The sequence below is a fragment of the Carettochelys insculpta genome, chromosome 1 (genome assembly GCF_033958435.1).
Source record: "Carettochelys insculpta isolate YL-2023 chromosome 1, ASM3395843v1, whole genome shotgun sequence".
Taxonomy (NCBI): domain Eukaryota; kingdom Metazoa; phylum Chordata; order Testudines; family Carettochelyidae; genus Carettochelys; species Carettochelys insculpta.
Window position 1 is genome coordinate 376,068,269 of NC_134137.1, and position 21,051 is coordinate 376,089,319.

Genomic DNA, 21,051 nt, shown 5'->3' on the forward strand with positions numbered 1-21,051 from the left:
CCAGGAACGGGGAGGGATGGGCACGGAGTGAGGAGCTGGAATAGCTGTGGAGAGAGTGCACAGAGCCATGTCTCACAGGTGGGTAAAAATAAGTCTGTGATGTGTGGCTTGGGGCTCTCCCCCTCCCTCAGAGCCAGGCACCCCCAGCCCCCCCCCCGCCCCGCTGTAACCCCATCCCCCTCCCCTCCCCACAGCTGGCAACCCCCAGCCCCTCCCCCGCTCTAACCCCCTCCCCCTCCCTCCCCCACAGCTGGCAACCCCCAGCCCCCCATTCTAACCCCATCCCCCTCCCCTCTCCCAGAACTGGGCACCCCCAGCCCCCCCACTCTAACCCCATCCCCCTCCCCCCTCCCCTGCTCTAACCCCATCCCCCTCCCCTCCCCCACAGCTGGCAACCCCCAGCCCCCCGCTCTAACCCCATCCTCTTCCCCTCCCCCACAGCTGGCAACCCTTAGCCCCCCACTCTAACCCCATCCCCCTCCCCTCCCCCAGAGCTGGGCAGCCCCAGCCGCCCCCACTCTAACCCCATCCCCCTCCCCTCCCCCAGAACTAGGCACCCCCAGCCCCCCCACTGTAACCCCATCCCTCCCCCAGACCCGGGTACCCTCAGCGCACCCCCCACTCTAACCCCCCCCCCCCCCGAGCCGGGCACACTCTCTCTCTCTCTCTGTTTCTCACACACATACACACACGCACGCACACACGCTCAGCCCCGTAACCTGAGCCGCCACTGCCACACGCTCCTCCCTGCCGGCACTGGGGCGGGAGCCGCGCCTTTCCCGGCTCCGAGAGCCGCGGGTCTGCCGCCCCTGCCCTGGCCCATCCGCCGGCTCCTCTCTCCCGCTTCAGGCCACCTTTGTCGCCGACTGGAAGAACTCGAACCGGTACCCGGCTGTCATCCTCTTCTACGTCAACGCCTGCTTCTTCGTGGGCAGCATCGGCTGGCTGGCGCAGTTCATGGACGGGGCCCGCAGCGAGATCGTGTGCCGGGCCGACGGCACCATGCGCCTGGGGGAGCCCACGTAGGTGTCTCCCCCTGCCGCCCCCGCCCCCCCACCCCCCGTGCCTGGACGGAGCCTGTTGACGGCCGGGTGCGGCTGCAAGCCCAGATGTGCCCCGTGGGGCAGGGGGACCGGGCTTTGGCCTCCTGCAGGCAGCCAGGTGCTCTGTGAGGGGGCCCTCGGGGGGTGGAGAGGGACAGGGGAGGGACCCACTCTCTGGCCTGTCCTCGGCGGGGTCAGTGACACTCCCGTTCCCCTGCCCAGCTCCAACGAGACGCTGTCCTGCGTGATCATCTTCGTCATCGTCTACTACTCGCTGATGTCGGGCGTGATCTGGTTCGTCATGCTGACCTACGCCTGGCACACCTCTTTCAAAGCCCTGGGCACCACCTACCAGCCGCTGCTGGGCAAGACCTCCTATTTCCACCTGGTCACCTGGTCCATCCCCTTCGTCCTCACCGTCGCCATCCTGGCCGTCGCCCAGGTATGGGGCACCCGGTGCAGAGAGCTCTGGGCCCTCCCGCCCTCTCCAGGCCCGAGGGGAAATGCGCAGCCCTGGGGTGGTAGGTTTAACACTGTGTTGGTGAGCAAGAAACATCTCATCTCGTTTACCCCCTGTGTGTTGACCAGGTGCCTGTAGGGCTCCCTGTGTGTCCTGTGTTAGGAGGTCTGGAGGCCTGTGTGTTCTGGTGGGGGGTCGACATCTCCCAGCCCCCCTGTGCTCCTGGCTCCTTCCTGAACTGACAGGCTTTTGGGGACGCCTCCTGTTTCCCAGCCCCTGCTCCCAAAAACATACCCTGGCTGCTTGAACTGACCCATAGCCTCCCTCTCTGCCCCATTCCGGAGCTGGGGTCCTCTACAAACCCGGGGTCCACCACCTGGCTGCCCCATCACTGAATAGGTGCCAGGTTCACCCCAGTCCCTGCCCAGTGTCCAGGCTGGAGAAGGCCACACACTGATGACTCTGTCCCAACCAGGTGGATGGAGACTCCGTCAGTGGCATCTGCTTTGTGGGCTACAAGAACTATCGGTACCCGCGCCGGCTTCGTCCTGGCTCCCATTGGCCTGGTGCTGATGGTGGGAGGCTATTTCCTGATCCGAGGTGGGTGCTGACACTCCCATGGGTTTTGGACTGGGAATTTCCAGGGCTAACGCAGGAAGCCCAGTCACCAGAGCCAAAGGAGTCAGTCCCAGGGAGATGGTATCTGTTATGGTCAGTGTTCCCCATAAGCTGAGCACTTGGGGGGGGTAGGGGGGCACCCAGGGGAGATTCAGGTGCTGCCCAGCTGATTGGCCGAGCACCCACAGCTGGCAGCTTGTGGTTCTACTGGTGGTGCCAGTCTGCCCATGGCTTGGCGCACACAACAATTTATTCCAGCATGGATGGAAGAAACTAGCAGCAGCACTGGTTATGAGGCCAACTTCTCGAGGAGAGAGAAGAGCTTTCGAGCTCTTGGCTCTGGAAAGGGTCTGCTAAGGTACACCGTTACACCCACTTTAACCCCCTTGTTTAGCACGAGTAGTTAATGTACCTTCTGAGGGGCCAGTCCAGGCTGAAGTGGCCTGTGAACGCCCCTCCAGTCGTAGGTGAGAAAGGGAGGCTTAGCTGTTCAAGGCAACTGTGATGGAGTGGGGGATACCTGTGTGTGTGTGTGTGTGTGTGTGGCTCACAGAGGGTGTGGGGCTCCTGCTGAGGGTAACCCTGACAACCAGGTAACACCTTTGTACTGCAGACAAAGGGGGAGGTGGAGCCTGAGGGGTTTGAATTGGAACTGGGAGTTGGAAGCAGTTAGTCTGGGCTGAGAGAGAGAGAGAGACAAAGGAGGGGGCAAGGCCCCGGCTCTGGGGGCCCCTCGGGGCCTCCTCTCCCCAACATGAATTGGACTGGCTGTCTCTGCCGGCTGTACTGACTCCTCTGTATGATGCTGTGTCCTGTCGGCTAATAAACCTGCTGTTTTACTGCTGAGTGAGAGACTCTCCTGCCTGCGGACAGGGTGCAGAGCTTGGGGGACCCCAGAACCCCATCACACTGGTGTCAGAAGTGGGATGTTCTGCACCCCGAGGATGGAGCATCCAGCAGTAAGTGACCGGGGCCCCGGAAGAAGTGGGGCCTGTGAGACCCAGGTGTGCTGAATGGCAGTGAGGTGCAGTTCCCCAAGGCAGAGGGGCCTGCGGCCAAACCCAAGCAACTGCGGTTGTGGTCCTCGAGAGGGGGTGTCACACCCGAGGAGGGGTTACTCCTGGGAATCTGTTGGAGTCGGTCCCAGAAGGTGGAGGGGCCGAGAGCCCAACCCCCAGGAACAAGTGACCCCTGAGGAGGCTGACGCTGAATGAGTCCTTCCCAAGACAGGGTGCTCATGGCCCCTGAGAGCGGGTGTCACACTGAAGAAGGGGTTCCGCTGGGAGTCTGTTGGAGTCGGTCCCAAAGGGCGGAGGGGCCTACGGCCTAACCCTGGGCAGCTTGTGACCCGCAAGGAGCCTGGCACACTGAAGGGATTCTTCCAGGAATCGTGGGGTGCAGAGGGCATCAGCCTGAGAGCCTGCAACCACGCTGAGCAACTCCGCTGTGAAGTGGCAGCACCTGGAAACTGAATCGAGATTAAAGAAGCTGGACAAAGCAGAGTGGATGTGCAGTGGCAGAGCTGAGGGTTAAGGAAAATCCTGCAGAGGTGAGCCTGGATCGGGGCAGGGAACCCTGGACTGCCTGGAGCTCTGAACCGAGTGGCCTAGACGGACCTGCGAAGAGTTTTCCAGGCCTGGGCCGAGGAAGGTGCCTGTGTGTCTGTGCAGGAAAGCAGCTGATCCACTGCAAATGGCAAGTTGTCTGTGAGAGAAGCTGCTCCACCTTCTGTGTGTGTGTGGAGACCAACCCGGGGGCTGGGACAAAAGAGAAAGTGTCTCCCATTGTCTGTCTGTGTTGAACAGCAGCAGCAGCCTGGGGAGAGAGCAGAGCCTGCATTTGGAAAAGGTGCCAATGAGGAAACTAGCCCATTGTCTGAGGAAGATTCCCCAGCCTGGGGTGGCTGGAGAAGGAACCACCAGGAAAGGGCATTCCAGGTGTGCCTAAACCCAGCCATGGGGGCTGGAGCAGAGGGAATGGCTCTGGGATGGGCAGTGGTATCCCTGCTAAGGACACTGGTCCTTGGTGCAAAAAAAGTGCTTCTGCTTCTGGGGAAGTGAATCCTTTGCCTGAGCCCGTGGGGGCTCAAGATGGAGCCAAGATCCCAGAGCTGGATCTGAGGGCAGCTGAAGCCCAGATGGGAAGTGGGCCTGCCTCTGTGTCTCTCAGGGGGGATGATGCTTTAACTTGGTCTAATCCAGTTAGGATCATCAGGAAATCCCAGAGACCAGACGATTCTGGTACTTGTTCTTTGCCTGATGCTGAGGTGTTACTGGGAGGGGGTGAGAGGACTCTGTCCTACCAGAGTCATCCTCTCGCCAGGACACAAGAACAGATGGGCAATGGAGTTATGCTGAGTGATGAAGATAAAGAAGCTGGTAGCAGAAGGGAGGAAAGGGATCCTGACCTTCTGTCCGGTGGTACTGGCTGTCTGCCTGGAGGGGGATTACGTGGGAATCTGCCTAACGGGCCAGAAGTGATCCTGGGTGTAGGTGAAACCCAGGAGCTGGTTGTGGCTCAAGGGAGCAGTGCCCCGTGGAGGCAGACAGGGGTGAGTTATTGTTTGGGGAAGCTCTTAAGGAAGAGAATTTCCCTGAAACTTTTCCTGACCCGTCTGTGGGGACTGCAGAAAATGGGAGTGAGGTGGAGGAGAGTGAACAGGAAAGGTGCTTGTCTGTAAGCACCAGAGCAACCCTTTGCCTGGGGAGAAGTTTGTTTCAGCTCCTGATGGCCAGGACCTGCCTGAGTGTGAAACCACTGGCTGTGCTCTGGAAGGGTCCAAAGCAGGCAGTGTAAAAGTTTCTCAGGAATTGGAAGTTGGTGCAAGTAAAGTGAAAACTACCAGGAAATGTGAGCAGCCCTGTGAGAACCAAGTGAAACAGCTGCACAGTCAGTCTCTGTAGGATGCAGGAGAGCGCCAGCAATTCCCCATCTCCAGATGCTAAAAACACTTATATTCTCACACTGGACTCCAATTCTGATTCCATGGGGAGGCAGTAGTTGGAGGTGGAAGGACAAAGGAGCTTTTGGCCTGGTGGGCCGATAAGGGATAAACAGGGATTCCTTCATGTGGATTCTGCATCTGGGACTCACAAAACAACTTTTAAAAACCAGTTTGGTTTGCAAATTTCCAGGCTGGCTGGGAGCGGGAAGTCTCCCTGAGATCATCAATGGCCCAGCTCTTGTTCGAAGGGAGTGCACAGCCAGAGAGATCAGATTTCCACCCCAGGGGGCAAGAGAGAAAATTAGAACTTGATGGTGCTAAAAAAGGCCTCAGCCATTTATCCCCAAAATACCAGATTCTCAAGGATGTTGCACAAAGGTTGTGGTCTACCAAAGAGCAACGTAAATGTACAGTTGCAATGGGTTTGTTCTGTTACTCACGCTAACTGCTGTAACCAAGGGGTGCTGCTACCAAAAGCTGTAGAATTGTACCATGTACTAAATGTCTGGAAAGAGCCATTTAACATGATGACATTGATGTAGAAGCATAAGTTGTATGTTGAAGGAGTCTGTAACTCTGAAATGTCACCGTTGTTCCCTGTAACTAGTCTTGCAACCTCTCACATGAGAAGGAACATTCCAAACCTATTGTGTGGCATAAAAGGGGAAACTGAGGCACACAACCATTTTGGTGGTCTGGCTAAATGCCAAGGGTGGAAGCATTTGTACCTTCTTTTACTGGACTGTAACTGAATTCCAAACATTGGCCGGAGCAGCTGTATGGGCTGGTGGTCAGACAGGGCAGGGCCCAGACCAGAAAAGAACTATTTAATCTGTTGGTGCTGCAGCATCTGTATGGGCTCTGCCTGCCCGATTTGAGAACGTGGCTGATGGACCAGAGACAGAAGCAGGGAGACCGACCAACCTGAGGGAACTAAAGGGACTTGCCCGGCTGCATCACATAAAAAGGGCCAATACCAAGCTCCTGAGTTGGAGCCTCCCCCAGCAGAATTATAACATGGAGGTGGTGCACATCAAGGGGAGCACTGAGGGTGCAGCCGATGCCCAATCACGAGGGGAGGGCCCCAAACTTCCCCAGGTCACTGGCTGAGTGACCCCGCTCAGTTCGGTCTGGAAGGGGGGAGAGATGTGATGGAGTGGGGGATACCTGTGTGTGTGTGTGTGGCTCACAGAGGGTGTGGGGCTCCTGCTGAGGGTAACCCTGACAACCAGGTAACACCTTTGTACTGCAGACAAAGGGGGAGGTGGAGCCTGAGGGGTTTAAATTGGAACTGGGAGTTGGAAGCAGTTAGTCTGGGCTGAGAGAGAGAGAGAGACAAAGGAGGGGGCAAGGCCCCGGCTCTGGGGGCCCCTCGGGGCCTCCTCTCCCCAACATGAATTGGACTGGCTGTCTCTGCCGGCTGCACTGACTCCTCTGTATGATGCTGTGTCCTGTCGGCTAATAAACCTGCTGTTTTACTGCTGAGTGAGAGACTCTCCTGCCTGCGGACAGGGTGCAGAGCTTGGGGGACCCCAGAACCCCATCACAGCAACATCTTCATGAGGACCAGGGTTTTGGGCGGCCAGGAAAGTTACAGACTTAAGCTCCCAGCTCGTCTTTTGAAAGGGCCGTGCAGAGTCCCCTTGCGGGTGAGGCCTGAGAGGTCTGAGGCAATGGTCGCTCGGCGACAGGCGGTTTTTTTCTGGTCTTTAGGATTGGCTGGTTTCACCCATGTCTAATGCCCCAATAACAACTAGTTGGTGTTAAGCAGATAAATAGGTTTTCCAGACCAAGGAGCTTGGCGGTTTCTCTCTCTCAGCCCAATAACAGATACTACCTCACCCAATGTGTCTCTCTACTTTTCTGTGACCCATATAGCTACAGCAACACTGCCTCATTGCATCACGTAGCTGGCAGCTATAGTTGACTGTTGTCCTCCTCTGTGGATCAGCCACTAGAGGGAGAGGCAGAACCCATATTCCAGTGTGGCTGACGTGTGCTGGCCTTCCCTTGCCCGGGGGCGAGATGTGGGCTCTGGGTCGTGGCTGGACATAACCCTGACCCTGGTGGATTGTCGGCTCAGGGCAGGCTGGGATAAGCTCCCCCAGCCAGCGCAGAGAGGACTCTTGTAGTTTGCTGCAGGGCCAGAAGCCAAGTTATGGGAAACCTGCCAGGTGCAGCCCGCCCCTTCCCCAGCACTCTCCTGCCCGGTCTGGGGGCTGCCCACGGGAGTCGAGGCTCTGCCCCAGAGGGCACTCTGCAGGAGAGTTGAGCTGCAAGGGCAGCACTATTTGGCAGCCGGTACCTGCCCACGTGCCTCTGCCCATCAGCGGCCTGCTCTGCTCGGCACACTCACACCGCCTGCGAAGGCGCCGCGGCCGCGCTTGAGCCTGGCTCGTGCTCCTTGCTCCATCCCACTGGGTTCCAGGGGCCTCCCCCGGCGATCCCTGGGGCTCTTGCCTAGCAGCCCTGCTCCCAGGGGCCGAGCTGATGCACCTGCCTTGCTGTCTGTTTGCCCCTAGGGGTCATGACTTTGTTCTCCATCAAAAGCAACCACCCCGGCCTGCTGAGCGAGAAAGCTGCCAGCAAAATCAACGAGACCATGTTACGGCTGGGTAAGAGGGGCAGGGCGGGGCTTGCCTTGGGAGTCAGGATCCCACACGTGCCAAAGGGCCAGCCTTGTGCGAGCTCCTGGGGTGACCCAGTGCCTGCACAGGGCGATGGCACTGCCCAGGAGAAGACGCAGAAGGGGTACGACCCAGCTCCTGCACAGGGCGATAGCACTGGGCCAGGAGAAGACACGGGAGAGGTACGTGTGACTCACTTAAGCTGCTGTCGCCTCTGAGTCCCCAGCAAATACATGCCTGGTCTGAGGCTGCTGGAGGTGGCATCTTTTAGGTAAGGCCTGAGAGCCGGGTCCTGCCCACTCCTGTAGCCTGCGTGCCTCTCTGCCTGGTTAACACAGGCCTCCTGGCCAAACTCCAGCGCAAGCAAGTGCGTTTGGCCCCTTCGGATGCTGGGTGTGTTGTGCCTTTCCTGGTGTGAAAGTTCTGTGGTGCTGCCGTGGCCCTCCCCAGAGGTGGCTGCATTCCACCCCAAGGTAACGTGGCCCCTGTGCGTACGGTGCATTCAGCTCTGCAGGGAGAAATGCACCTGAGAAGTGGATGCAGCAGAAGGCAGCGGTGCCGAAGGCGCCTGAGCCCTGGTTTGACCCCTCCCTTCACTGTTCCTGGTCGCTGGGCTTCCATCAGGGCTTCTCTCTGGCCAGCCGCCGGGCTCCCAGTCCTGGGGCGGTGGGACTAACCCCCCGGCCCTTCTGTGCTTCCTTCCAGGCATCTTTGGCTTCCTGGCTTTCGGCTTCGTGCTCATCACCTTCGCCTGCCACTTCTACGACTTCTTCAACCAGGCTGAGTGGGAGCGGAGCTTTCGGGAGTACGTCCTGTAAGTGGGAACAGGCTGTGCCCTCCCTGCCCTGAGGGGGGGCAGACTCCTCCCCCCACCCTGCAGTCCCCTCCCCTCTCCCATCCTGTCCCTCTCCCTGACCGGCCTGGCCAGGGATTACCGGGCGCAGGCGGCAGCAGTAGGGAGTCGCCTCTGGCAGCCTGCTGAGCTCCCTTCCACGCATCCTCCGGCCTGTAGAGCCCTGCTCCTGCACCGGCGGCTGGGAGCGGAGGCCATGCTCTGCTGGCGGGAAGGCCCTAAGCTCGGTGGAGGCCACAGCGGAGTGTGTGCTGATTGTGGGGGGAGGGCAGCCCCCCACAGCTGCCACCGCCGGCCCCCACCCGCCACGCCCTGCCCCGGGTAATCCCCCCGGTTCTGTCCATAGGACAGTTCGGGCAGCTGCTCCGGGGACCCCAACGGCTTCGGGCCTGGGACGGCCGCTCCCCCCTCCTGCTCCGCCCCTTGCCTGTCTCTTTAACTAACCCTCACCCAGAGGGGCGGGACAAGTCTCCCTGGGGAGCTGCTTGTGATTTTAGTAGAGCTCCTTATGCAGCTCCGGAAGAAGGAACGATTTCCCCCCCGTTGGTGTGTCCCACGCCCCAGGCGGGAGTCTGGCCGCTTGTGGATCCCCAGCCTGGTGCTGCCTAAGCCATGGGAGCAGCAGTCCCCCGGGGATGTCCCAGCTGGCCCCCGGCTGGGTGTGGCTGTGCCGGCCGTCTGTGGCCTCGGAGCAGAGCCCTTTACCGCGGCACGAGGCCTGGGGGCAGTGTGACGCGGCCGAGCCCCAGGAACCTGCGACTCCGCGGACAGGCAGGGGCCCGTTAGCTCCTGTTAGCCCGTGTCTGTGCTTGGCGCCGGGTCGCTCCCTGCCGGCTGCTTCCAAAGCATGGGGCATCGGCTGCATCCCTGCCAGGCTCTAGGGAAGCTCTGGCCTCCTTTGCCCCCATCAGCGTGCTCTCTGGGCAGGCCGTGGGGCTGTCGAGATGTGAGGAGCAGACTCAGCCCCACGTTTCATCCCAATTCTGAGCCACAGCTGCTCCTGGCACCTCCGCCTGCCCCGGGCTGCCCATTACCAAGGCCAGGGTGGGTTCCAGCCCCTACGCTGCAGGCTTCCGCCATGCCCCCCGGTTCTGCCGCAGGTGCGAAGCCAACGTGACCATCGCCATCCAGACCAACAAGCCAGTGCCAAACTGCGAGATCAAGAACCGGCCCAGCTTGCTGGTGGAGAAGATCAACCTCTTTGCCATGTTCGGCACCGGCATCTCCATGAGCACCTGGGTGTGGACCAAAGCCACCCTCCTCATCTGGAAGCGCACCTGGTGCAGGTGGGGGCAGCTGCTGGGGTCCCCGCTGAGCCCAGGAGCTGGGGGGACCACATGCCCATCGTCCCCAAGGCCCAGCCCGGCCCCATAGCCGTCCTCATCCACCAGCTGTGTGACGAATTTGGCAGGTCTCAGCTGGTTCCTGAGTCATGGGCTGGGTTCCCAGCAGAGCAGGCACAGAGCGGGCTGTGCCCATGCCAAGGTGGGCAGGGTTGGGTCTAAGGACTGGAGCAGGGGCAGTTGGCCCTCGGAGTCAAGGCGGTGGCAGCCAGCCCCAGCACTGCAGCCAAGGGTTGGAGTCAGGAGACTAGAATAGCTTTGGGGCAAAGGAAGGTCAGAGCTGGGGGGGGAGGCCGGGGCTGGAGCCAGGCCCAGGCTGGGGGGAAGGAGGCCGGGGGCTGGAGCCAGGCCCAGGCTGGGGGGAAGGAGGCCGGGGCCGGAGCCAGGCCCAGGCTAGGGGGAAGGAGGCCGGGGCTGGAGCCAGGCTCAGGCTGGGGGGAAGGAGGCCGGGGCCGGAGCCAGGCCCGGGGCTGGGGGGGAAGGAGGCCGGGGCCGGAGCCAGGCCCGGGCCTGGGGGGGAAGGAGGCCGGGGCCGGAGCCAGGCCCGGGCTGGGGGGAAGGAGGCCGGGGCCGGAGCCAGGCCCGGGCTGGGGGGGAAGGAGGCCGGGGCCGGAGCCAGGCCCGGGCTGAGGGGGAAGGAGGCCGGGGCCGGAGCCAGGCCCGGGCTGGGGGGGAAGGAGGCCGGGGCCGGAGCCAGGCCCGGGCTGGGGGGGAAGGAGGCCGGGGCCGGAGCCAGGCCCGGGCTGGGGGGGAAGGAGGCCGGGGCCGGAGCCAGGCCCGGGCTGGGGGGGAAGGAGGCCGGGGCCGGAGCCAGGCCCGGGCTGGGGGGGAAGGAGGCCGGGGCCGGAGCCAGGCCCGGGCTGGGGGAAGGAGGCCAGGGCTGGATCCAACACCAGGCTGGCACAAGAGTCACCAGACCGGCCCCTGGCCTGAGGCGTGGCGGGAGCCTCGCTCAGCCTGACCCATCACCTCCTGTGGTTTGCCCCAGCGAGCTCAGGGACGGCCCAGCCTGGAGGCTGAACTTGGCCCCTCGGCTGGCGGGAGGGAAGCTCATGCAGCCGCCCGCACCCGCATGGCACCTCAGTGCAGCTCTGCAGAGGGCGATGGTCTCCCCGGCTGTATCCAGACCCTTCCCCAGCTCTCCAGGCCCACCGCGCCGGTGGCTGAAGCCAAGGGACTTGTCCGCCCAGAGCAGAGGTCCGGGGGTTCCGTCAGGCTGCCCGGGGAGCTGCCAGAGGGGGTGCCGGCAGTGCTCCAACAAAGGCGTTGAGCCCAGAGGCGGGGTGCTGGACGGGGCCCAGCGCTGCCGGCGGGGCAGCCGCGAGCCCCCCAGCAGCCTTTGTGCTGAGGGAAATGCAGCTGGGCGCTGTTGCATCCTTCGCAGCCCCATCCTGGCCCTCTGCCCAAGTGGCCCCTGCAGAACCCCGGCCTTCGTGGCAGCGGCCTCCCCCAGGGAGCAGGCTGGGGGACTCCAGGGAAGGGAGGGGGACACCAGGCCTTTGGGCAGGAAGCCAGAGGGGCTCCCTAAGTGAGGGACAGACAGACGGCTTCCTGGCTTAGCAGGAGGGGGCAACGCAGGAGCGGAAGTCCTGGCGCTCAGCACCCCCCCCCCCAAGGATTTCCTGCCCCCCGCTGGAGCAGATCGGTGCCCGGCCCTTCCTTCCCCCCCCGAACCAGCGCTGCCCCCCAACCCGCTCTCACCCCTGCAGGCTGACCGGCCAGAGCGACGATGAGCCCAAGAGGATGAAAAAGAGCAAGATGATCGCCAAGGCCTTCTCCAAGCGGAAGGAGCTGCTGCACAACCCGGAGCAGGAGCTAACCTTCAGCATGCACACCATCTCGCACGACGGGCCCGTGGGTATGTCCCGTGCGAGGCGAGGGGGTTGGGCTTTGCACACCGTCTCGCACGACGGGCCCGTGGGTATGTCCCGTGCGAGGCGAGAGGGGTGTGGGCTTTGAACACCGTCTCGCACGACGGGCCCGTGGGTATGTCCCGTGCGAGGCGAGGGGGGTGGGCTTTGCACACCATCTCGCACGACGGGCCCGTGGGTATGTCCCGTGCGAGGCGAGGGGGTTGGGCTTTGCACACCGTCTCGCACGACGGGCCCGTGGGTATGTCCCGTGCGAGGCGAGAGGGGTGTGGGCTTTGAACACCGTCTCGCACGACGGGCCCGTGGGTATGTCCCGTGCGAGGCGAGAGGGGTGTGGGCTTTGAACACTGTCTCTCACAACAGGCCTGTGGGTATGTCTCGTGCGAGGCGAGGGGGTCGTGGGCTTGGCACACCATTCACATGACGGGCCCATGGGTATGTCCTGTGCGAGGGGAGGGGTGTGGGCTTTGCATAGTGTCTCGCACGACGGGCCTGTGAGTATGTCCCATGCAAAGGGAGTGCCGCGTGGTGTTTGCACACTGGCTCGCACAACGGGCCCATGGATATGTGCCGTGCAAGGGGAGCAAAGGGGACATGGGCTTTGCACACCATCTTGCAGGACAGGCCCATGGGTGTGTCCCGTGCAGGGGGTGTGGGGGGACATGGGCTTTACACACTGCCCCAGCGCAGGGCCCCTCTTCCATGCCGGATTCGCAGCCCCTCTGTCCCCGCTTCCCAGGCTGAGGGGAAGGATCCTTCTGCGAGCCCAGCTTTGCAGTGGGGGACATGGGACGCGGTTCTCAGCAAGGTGCCCCCTCTGTCCTCACTGGGGCTGTGGTGCCCCCAGCCCAGCCTGTAACACCTAGGTCTGAGCGTGCTTGTGATGCTGCCTTGTGGTTCGGCGTTTGGCTGAATCACAGCTCTCTCAGCCTCTGGGACAGCCCAGCTGGGTGAGGCCGATGGTCCCGCAAGCCCGGGAGCGTCTCTGGCCGTGGCCAGGTGCCCAAAGGAAGTAAACAGAGCAGGGAAACAGCAAGTGGCCCATTCCCCAGCCTGGAAAACAGAGGCCGGGGCACCCAGAGCACGGGGTTGCAGCCTGATCACGTGGCTAATAACCATCAATGGCTCTCGAGAGAGCGAGCCACGTCCTGGCCGCGGGGCCACTGATTTCCAAATCCCCCTTCCCCCACCAAGACCGTCTTGTGCCCCGAGACCCAGGAGGCTGCCACAGTGGGTGATTGTCTAGCTGTTACCTGGGCGGCCCACGTTGCCATGACATTGGAGCACCCGAGTCTTTGGAATTACCCTGGCACGTCCCTGAGAGGGCAGGGCTCTTTGCCATTCGGCAGAAGGGAAACCAAGGCAGGGGAGGCTGAGGGTTGCTCTGGCAGAGCAGGGAATTGGACCCAGATGTGCCTTAACCCCTGGGCCGTCCTGCCTGGCTGTATACAGAATAGCAGCTGCTGACTCAGAGACTACAGAAGTTTTTACTCCTGTCAGCCCTGCGGTGCTGGGAGCCACATTCTAGCCTGGTTCCTGCAGCAGCTTTCCCTGCCGTGACGAGGAGCCCCTGAAAGGCCCAGACCGTGCCTCCGCGGCCCCCCTCGGCCAGAATCACTGCAGGCTGATTTCTGGCCCCTTCAGCCATCGCTTGGTTGCTGTTGGGGCTGCAAAGGCCTCTGGGATGCCAGCGGGAGAGCACGGCGCTGGCAGCCGTAAAGCGGGCCGTTCGTGCACGGTCCAACCTCTGGGGGTCAGGTCCGGCTTGAGGACATTGTATGGGCACTGGAGGGCCTCCCGGTTGGAACGGGACTGTTGTGGGGGCAGCTCGGGGATGGGGCAGACGGGGGTGACCGTGAAGGATCCCGGCCCTACCCGGCTCAGGCCGAGGGATTCCCCTCTCAGCTGAGCGGGCTGTCATTCTCCTCTGTGGCTCTCCTCCCAGCGGGTCTGGCTTTCGATATCAATGAGCCGTCGGCCGACATGTCCTCAGCCTGGGCCCAGCACGTCACCAAGATGGTGGCCAGAAGAGGAGCCATCCTGCCACAGGACGTCTCGGTCACTCCCGTGGCGACGCCCGGTGAGGCCCCGGGAAAGCGTGGGGAGGCGAGGGAGGCAGGCGGGTATCATGGGTGTGACGTTGTGCGCATCTACGCAAGGTCCTTCGCGTCTCACGAGCAGCTGGAAGGTTCTGTTGCGATCAGGGCCCCTTTGTAGTGGGTCAGGCCCTGCAGTCTAGTGTCTGGCAGATGGGAAACTGAGGCAGAGAGCTGAAGGTCTACAGAGCCAAGCATTGAAAGCAGGTCTCCTGCTTCCCAGTGCCTTAGCCACGAGGCCGGCAGAGCACCCGGCTTCTAGGCGAGAAGCACTGGATTGGGAGTCAGGAGAATTTGGCGTTCCCTGTCAGCCTGGCGCTAACCTGGTCCATGATCTGAGGCAAATCCATGTCTGTGTTCAGCCTCCATTTCCCTGGGCGGAAAATAAGGGTGGTGATATCTGCCCACCGCCTGCTCGAGTGCTGTGGGGCCATAGGCACAAGGAGTGAAGTCACAGGGACAGGAGAGGGACCGTGCCCCAGCCGTGGAAATGCAGCTACGTCTGGGGTGGGCTCGCCGCACATGAAAGGCAGGGAAGAAGATTGCCAGGTGGAGCCAGAGGTGATGTAATTCCATGACCTGATAGATGTCTGTCAGGGATGGTTTAGACAGTACTTGGTCCTGCCATTGGGGCAGGGGGCTGGACTCGATGGCCTCTCGAGGTCCCTTCCAGTCCTCGTGTTCTATGATTCTGTGACCTGGAATTTGGCTGTGACCAGCGTTCGCCATAAGCTGAGCACTTGGGCAGCCACTCAGCTGCTGAGCAGAGCATGTGCAGCTGGCAGCGGGTTTTGATGGGTGGGGGCACCTCTGCCCACGCCTCGGTGCAAATTTATTCTGCACGTGGATGGAACGTTGGCTGAGATGCTCTGAACTGTCACAGCCCAGCGTTAAAACTGCCGCGTGAGATCCCAGACAGCGCAGGTCGGGATGCAAGTGAGGACTGAGGGCTGCTGGTAGAGCTGTGCCTGGTGGGCGGACCAGGGCTGGGAGAGCAGGGAACGGCAGATGGGCATGGCAGAGCTGTGGAAGGAGCCCCGTGACAGGAACAGGAAGGAGCCGGGGTTCGGATAGGGAGCCATCGGGAAGCAGCCAGGGAATCCCTGAGCTGGGCCTGGGGCGCAGTGACGGAGCTGGTGAGGACCACGCTTGCCCACGCTCAGGTCCAGCTCTTGCTGTCCCATTGGCTGAGCTCACCTGGGGTGTTGTAAGAGTTAGCCTACCCCGGAAGGGCCCTCTAACCCCGTCCCCTCTCTCTTGTCCCCAGTGCCGCCTGAGGAGAGGGCCAGCCTGTGGGTGGTGGAAGCCGAGCTGCTCCCGGAGCCGGAGAAGAGAGCCGGCCGCAAGAAGAAGCGGAGGAAGAAGAAGGAAGTCGGCCCACTGGGGCCTGCGCCCGAGATCTGCGACGGGGGCTACTTTGCCCCACAGGCCCGCAGTGCCGTCCCGCGCCTGCCCAAACTGCCCCGGCAGAAGTGCCTGGTCACCCTCCCCAGGGAGTCTCCGCTCGCAGGAGAGGTACTGCCCCCCGGCTCCTACCCTAGCTTGAGGCTTGGCATCTCCCAGCATGAAGGCCTGTTCGCCCGGGGACCCCAGGACAACACCGCCAGCTCCAGGAAACACACCGCCGTCCACCTGATCAGCAGCCCCTTCTGCCCCGAGGCCGGGCCCCAGGAAGATCTGGCCCTTGAGGACAGCACAAGGTGCTTCCTGGCACGCCAGCAGCACAAGGGCACGTCCCAGCTCCCCACCCTGGGCCTGGATCCCCTCACCCTGCCCGGCAGGAGCGTCCCCTGTGGGCTGAGGACTCCGGGCAGGAGGGCAGCCTTCGCCCCCATCCACTCCCAGACTAACCTCATGGATGCTGAGTTGCTGGATGCCGACTCGGACTTCTAGGCCAGCAGGGAAACAGGCAACCCTGGAAACTCGCAGCAGCATCACCTCACTCCTCAGAGTCTGCAGCCCCCGCAGTGGAGAGATGTGAGGTTACAGCTCCTTCCCCAGGTCCCAACCGTGGATGGTTTTCGCTCCAAGGCAGGTTCTCCTCTGTCGCAAACCTCGTCGCTCCCTTGGTAGCTTGTGGTGGCTTTTCAACTCCTTCCCCTTCCTGGGATTCCTGCTGGTCTTCCCCCGCACCAGACCTTGGCCTGCCAGCTAGCGTTATTTATTGGTCCGCGGGCGACAGAAAGGAAACCAAAGGGACGTTTGCTGGAGCTGCCCCCAGCGGCCGGGCTCCTGCGGGGATTGCGGGATGGATCCAGCATGTCCCAGCTCCCCGATGGAGTCGTGCGCTCCTCACCCTGCTGCATGGAGTTTCTCAAGGACTTGCCCACTTGCAGCCCTGCCCCAGCCGGGTGCCGCGAGTCCTCCCAGATGTGTGGACCGAGGAGGGATGGGGATGAGCCTTGGAGAAGGAGAGGAACGTCCCTCCCTGGCTTGGTCTCAAGGTGGCTGTGGGTTCTGTCTGGAGAGGGTCTCCTGGCTTCCTTCTCCCAGGAGCTTTGCTGCCCCATGGACCAAGCCAGGGGTGAAAGGAAAGGGCTGGTGGTTCTTTGCCGCGTAACTGAAATAGATGGCGGCAGAGCTGATTTAGGTGTCTGCCTGTTAAACTGTCCAGAGCCGCACCGCTCCCGGATCTTCACCCATTGGCTATTGCCAGGAGAGGTGGTACCTTTGTCCAGTGTGACACGTCACCAGCATCACCCTCGGTGACTCAGCCAATCAGCATAGCCCACCCTTGGGGGCGGGGACACATTACTACCCGGGGGGGCGGGGCGAGACTTGTGACAAATGGGACACATTGTGAGCTGCTGCAGGGGGCGGGGGGACAAGGAGTCCCAGCTCGTAGTGCTGTGTGTGGCACTCGCAAAGCATTGTATGCTGGGATTTGGAGTCCCCTGCATTTTGGGACATGTAGTCCCCACCTGCTCCGTCTCTATGAAAGCCCCTGTTGGAGATCTGGCTTGGTAGCCAGGGAAGCACTTCCAAGCCAGCACACGGTTGCAGGGGAAGCCGACTGGGCCCCGCCCAGCAGATGCTGCTTAGCAGGTTTAAATATTTCAGTTGTGTTACCGGCATTTTTACTACCCGTACGTACCATGCACAGATGTTTACGAGGGTCCCAGCTGGAAATCCCTTGCAGGAATGCGTTGTGTCGCCTGCCTTGGGCCCAGACTGTGTTTACTGTCCTTTTCTCTGTGGACTACGAAACATTAATGCCCTTCTCACGTCCAACAGGTGCCCCGTGCTGAGGCACCGATCCCCATCCCACCGGCGTGACCCCACAGCAGTCAGCGGCATTCTGCTGGCTGGAACAGGTGTCACTGAGACCTGAAAAACGCCTTCCTGCTGTGCCCAGGTTGCTCCTTGTCACTGGCATCCCCTTAACAAAGATGCAGCCTGAGAGGATGGACTCTTGCTGGGGGGGGGGCGTTACTCCTCCTGTATCCCAGCATCCCCAGCATCAGGGAAGTGCCTTTCAATTGGCAGGTGGTGACACAGACAGAGCAGCTGTGCTCCAAACCAGAGTAGCTGCAGTGGCTCCTTCCTGCGAGAAGGGCGGCTGTGTTGGTGGCTGCGGGTTCCCCAGGTGGAGCACATCCAGAGCAATTGAAACGTCCTTTCGGGTGCCCTCCGAACCAGCCAGGTGGTTGGGATCCCCTTTGCTGGAGAGTTGGAGGTTCAGTGGGATGCGAGTCATGACTGGTCCAAAGTTCAGCAGCTGCGGGGTTCCCGCCTCCCCTGGCCCGGCAGGGAATCACTTCCCACTGGAGCGGGGTAAAGTTTGCAGGGTGGGTCGGGAGCCAGACTTCCAGTTTGGCACAGGGGGGTTGGGGACCAGCTAAGCCCATTCTAGCCAGATCTGAACCCCATCCCCCACCCCACAAGTCTGGGGAGGACTGGACCTGGCGTTCTCAGTCAGTCTAACATGGCTCCCAGCCTGGCTGCCCAGGGGCTAGGGACTTGGAAAAGCACCTAAGTGCCTTTGGTTTCTCCTGCCCCTAATTATCCTATTGAGGGTTCTGCATCCCAAACTCCTGTATAGGGCCCAGTTTACAAAGGCTGGCAAATAATATAATGCCCAGGAAAAATGCTGCCGCTTTCAGCTTGATTTAAGTGGTAAATAGTTCCATACGGGCCTGGGATTTCTGGAACATAAAAAGACTGTTTCAGACCCCAGCTGTATCGAGTTCAGTATCGTGTCTGACAGTGGCCCATGCCAATGTTTTGGAAGAAGGTGTAGGATTCCTAGTGGTTAGATATGGAATAATCAGCTCTTCAGGGTAGAGCCCTGCATGTCTACGGCTCACATGATACCGGTACCGGTGTCTGCTCCGCTATCAGAGGGGTAGCTGAGCGAGTCTGTATCCGCAAAAACAATGAGAAGTCTTGTGGCACCTTGTGACTAGCAGACAAATTGGAACATAAGCTTCTGTGGGCAAAGACCCACTTCATCAGATACATCTGGCTAGTAAAATCCAAGTTGCAGCTTAGATGAGGAGTTGAGCCTGGCAGTTGCAGATCAAACAAGGATCCGCGTTTCTATATGTGTGCAGGGCTCTCTTCTTCAGTGAGGTTTTCCCCAGTCCTTGGCAGTGTTAAGCTAAGCTCCAAGGTGTGATGTTTCATATCTTTCCTGATGTGTTTTATATCTGTTGGTGTTTATTGTTTATGTAAATTTCTGTTGAATCCAACTTACTTCTGGTCTCGGTGATGCCCACTGATGGCAAGTTCTACAGGTTATTTTTTTTCTGTCTAGAGGAAAAAATGCTTTCATCAGTATTAAATTTGCTATGTTTCAGCTGAGTTGTCTTCCGCCTTATTTGCACATACTGAACAATAATCCAGCATCACCTGATGGAGAAAAGCTTGGTAGCTTCTTCTTTTAAAAAGACTAAAACATTAAAAAGCCCAGAAATCCAATGGAGAATTTCACGCAAGTGCATATTGCCATTTTAAGTCCAGCAGCATTGAAAGGGTGTAAAAATGAGCTTTTATAAAAACCTCAGGCCAGTAGAATTGTCTACCCAATTTAAAAAAAAATTGGAAATAATTCAGTGGAAATAATGACTGTTTTATATGCATAGGCATTTTCCTGTAGTGCTTGGGAACCCAAAGCACAGAGGACCTAGGTGTAAAACTGCCTTCTACCAAAATGAAACTTACTGGTGATTTTTCATCATCTGAATCATGATTCTTGCAAAAGTTAAAGGAAGATCATGAAGGGAGGTAAACTGGGTTTAAAGAATTATTTTGTTTTAACGAGCTAAGGAATTCATATAGGTGAAGAGATAATGTTGATTCAGTTAAACAGGAATGTACAGGTGAGAGAACCCAAACGACTTAACTCTGTCCCTGTTGCCCTGCCCACGGCACACTCTAATGCCAGGAAGCCCAGCCTGTCTTCTAGCACTGCACCATCGATAAGTGTAGATAGAGGCATGATCTAAATGGAACATTATACTCCTGTTCATAAGGCAAATGGGCACTGGATTTAAAGCCACTCTGTTAATTTAGATGGTTTTAAAAACTTCTTTCAATGTTCCATTCTGATTTCCTAAAATTCTTCTAAAACCAGAGGGGATTTTTCTGCTCCTTTGTTGAAATTTACAAAGGTCGCTTCATCATGGGAGAAGTGGGCAAGCCAGCTGTCCAGAGAACACAGGGCAACTGACTCTAAATAAAATGCTGCCCAATGCACAAAACAAACCAAGAACTCGGTCCGAGACAAGATAACAGATGGCTACAGACGGGTGGGAGAGTACAGGGAAATTGAGTGACCATATTGATCACCAGTGATCTCCGCCCATCAGCTGCCTCATCCTTAAGTTTCTGTCAAAGGAGAGGTCAGGGACTTGAAGGAGGGTGGTGAATGTTCTCGACAAAGCATTCTCCGGCGGGTGGTGTCTCTTTCCACTGAAATGTGCCTGGTGACATGGCTAGTTTGCTGCCTCTCGGAAACAGGTCAAAGCCAGGATGTTCCCTTACCTGCTTCTCCAGGCCCGTGTCTGTCAGCCCAGTGCATATAGAGGAGAGGTGCATAATGGGATCCCCAGTTCTAGTCACCATAGAGTCAACTCCTTATTGGCAGGAGAGCAGTAGATCTGTCTGGGCGGAGCTGATTGTTTCCCGAGAGTTCAATAGTTCATTCAAGAGCATTTTTCTCCGAGCTGGTGGGGAGCTGCAGGGCAAGCCTCAGAGTGAGCGTCCGTCCCCTTTTCCCAGGACAGTCCCTTCTTTAAGCTGTCTCATGGGCATCCTGACTTTTTTAAGAAAATAGGCAGATGGTCCCGTATTTTACAGGGATTCTGTTCCTGGCACCGTGTGTTTTGGGACAGCAGCTTCTCCTGCCAGGCAGCTCCTTTGCTGTGGGGCCTGTCCTGTTCCCTGGAGATCTGCACCTTGTGCCAGCAGCTCCTGCTGCAGGGGAGCTCCTCTGTGGGGCTGCTGCCCCATTCCCCAGCACCTCACAGTGGCAGCCCCCACTGGTGGCAAACTCCACAATGGGGCAGCTGCCTCATTCCCTGGTGCCCTACGCTTAGGGGAGGCAGCTCCCATTGCCAGGGAGCCCTTTCGTGTGGATTGGCTGCCTGCTTCATTCTGTAAGGCTAATGGCCCAGGTTGCCAGCACTAGGGATTGAACCTGTGACCACAGGAGCTAAAGGCCAGCTGGCTCTCAGCCCAGGCTGTGGGGCTGAGACTTCACTCACCCGAGAATGGGGTCTCAGTGCCTCTGGGTACTACAGTTCCCTGCCCTTCCCCCACCCAGGGGTTCTGGAGCCCCCATCCTCCACTCCCCTTCGTCCCTGGTGCCTCCTCATTGGAGGCTGCAGACTCCCCAGCCCAGGTGCCACCCCTGGAGCAGCAGCCCCCATCGCCAAGGAGGTCTGACATGGGAGAGCAGCCCTGCCTCCATCCCCAGAGGTCGGTGTCCTGTGCTTGCCATAGAGCAATGTGGTCACCCTAGCTCAGTGTATCCGCTGGGCCTGGGATGGAAAGAACCAGGGAGTTCTGCAGCCTTGGCTGGTGGGAGGAGTGGAAGTTCGCTGCAGCGATGACGAGACAGTCCTGCATTGCAGCGGCAGCGTGCGTAAGAGCTGAGCGGACGTGCCACCCAGCCCTGCACCTTTGGGGAGGACATGCGACTGCTGCCCTACGGGGTTAGTTGGTGCCTGCGTTGGCAGGAGGTGGTTGGGGGC

The 21,051-nt window shown here is 59.8% G+C and overlaps 1 protein-coding gene across 1 annotated transcript in view; it reads left to right on the top strand.

Moving 5' to 3' along the window:
- Window positions 1–18,653, top strand: part of SMO (smoothened, frizzled class receptor) — a 36,399-nt gene extending 17,746 nt beyond the window's left edge. Inside the window, 10 exon segments of the mRNA XM_074975805.1 lie at window positions 850–1,022; window positions 1,266–1,485; window positions 1,979–2,035; window positions 2,037–2,103; window positions 7,588–7,680; window positions 8,398–8,506; window positions 9,646–9,831; window positions 11,598–11,746; window positions 13,705–13,839; window positions 15,123–18,653. Of these exon segments, the coding sequence (XP_074831906.1) occupies window positions 850–1,022; window positions 1,266–1,485; window positions 1,979–2,035; window positions 2,037–2,103; window positions 7,588–7,680; window positions 8,398–8,506; window positions 9,646–9,831; window positions 11,598–11,746; window positions 13,705–13,839; window positions 15,123–15,748 (1,815 nt within the window). The 3' untranslated portion in view covers window positions 15,749–18,653.
- Window positions 18,654–21,051: the final 2,398 nt, after the last annotated feature.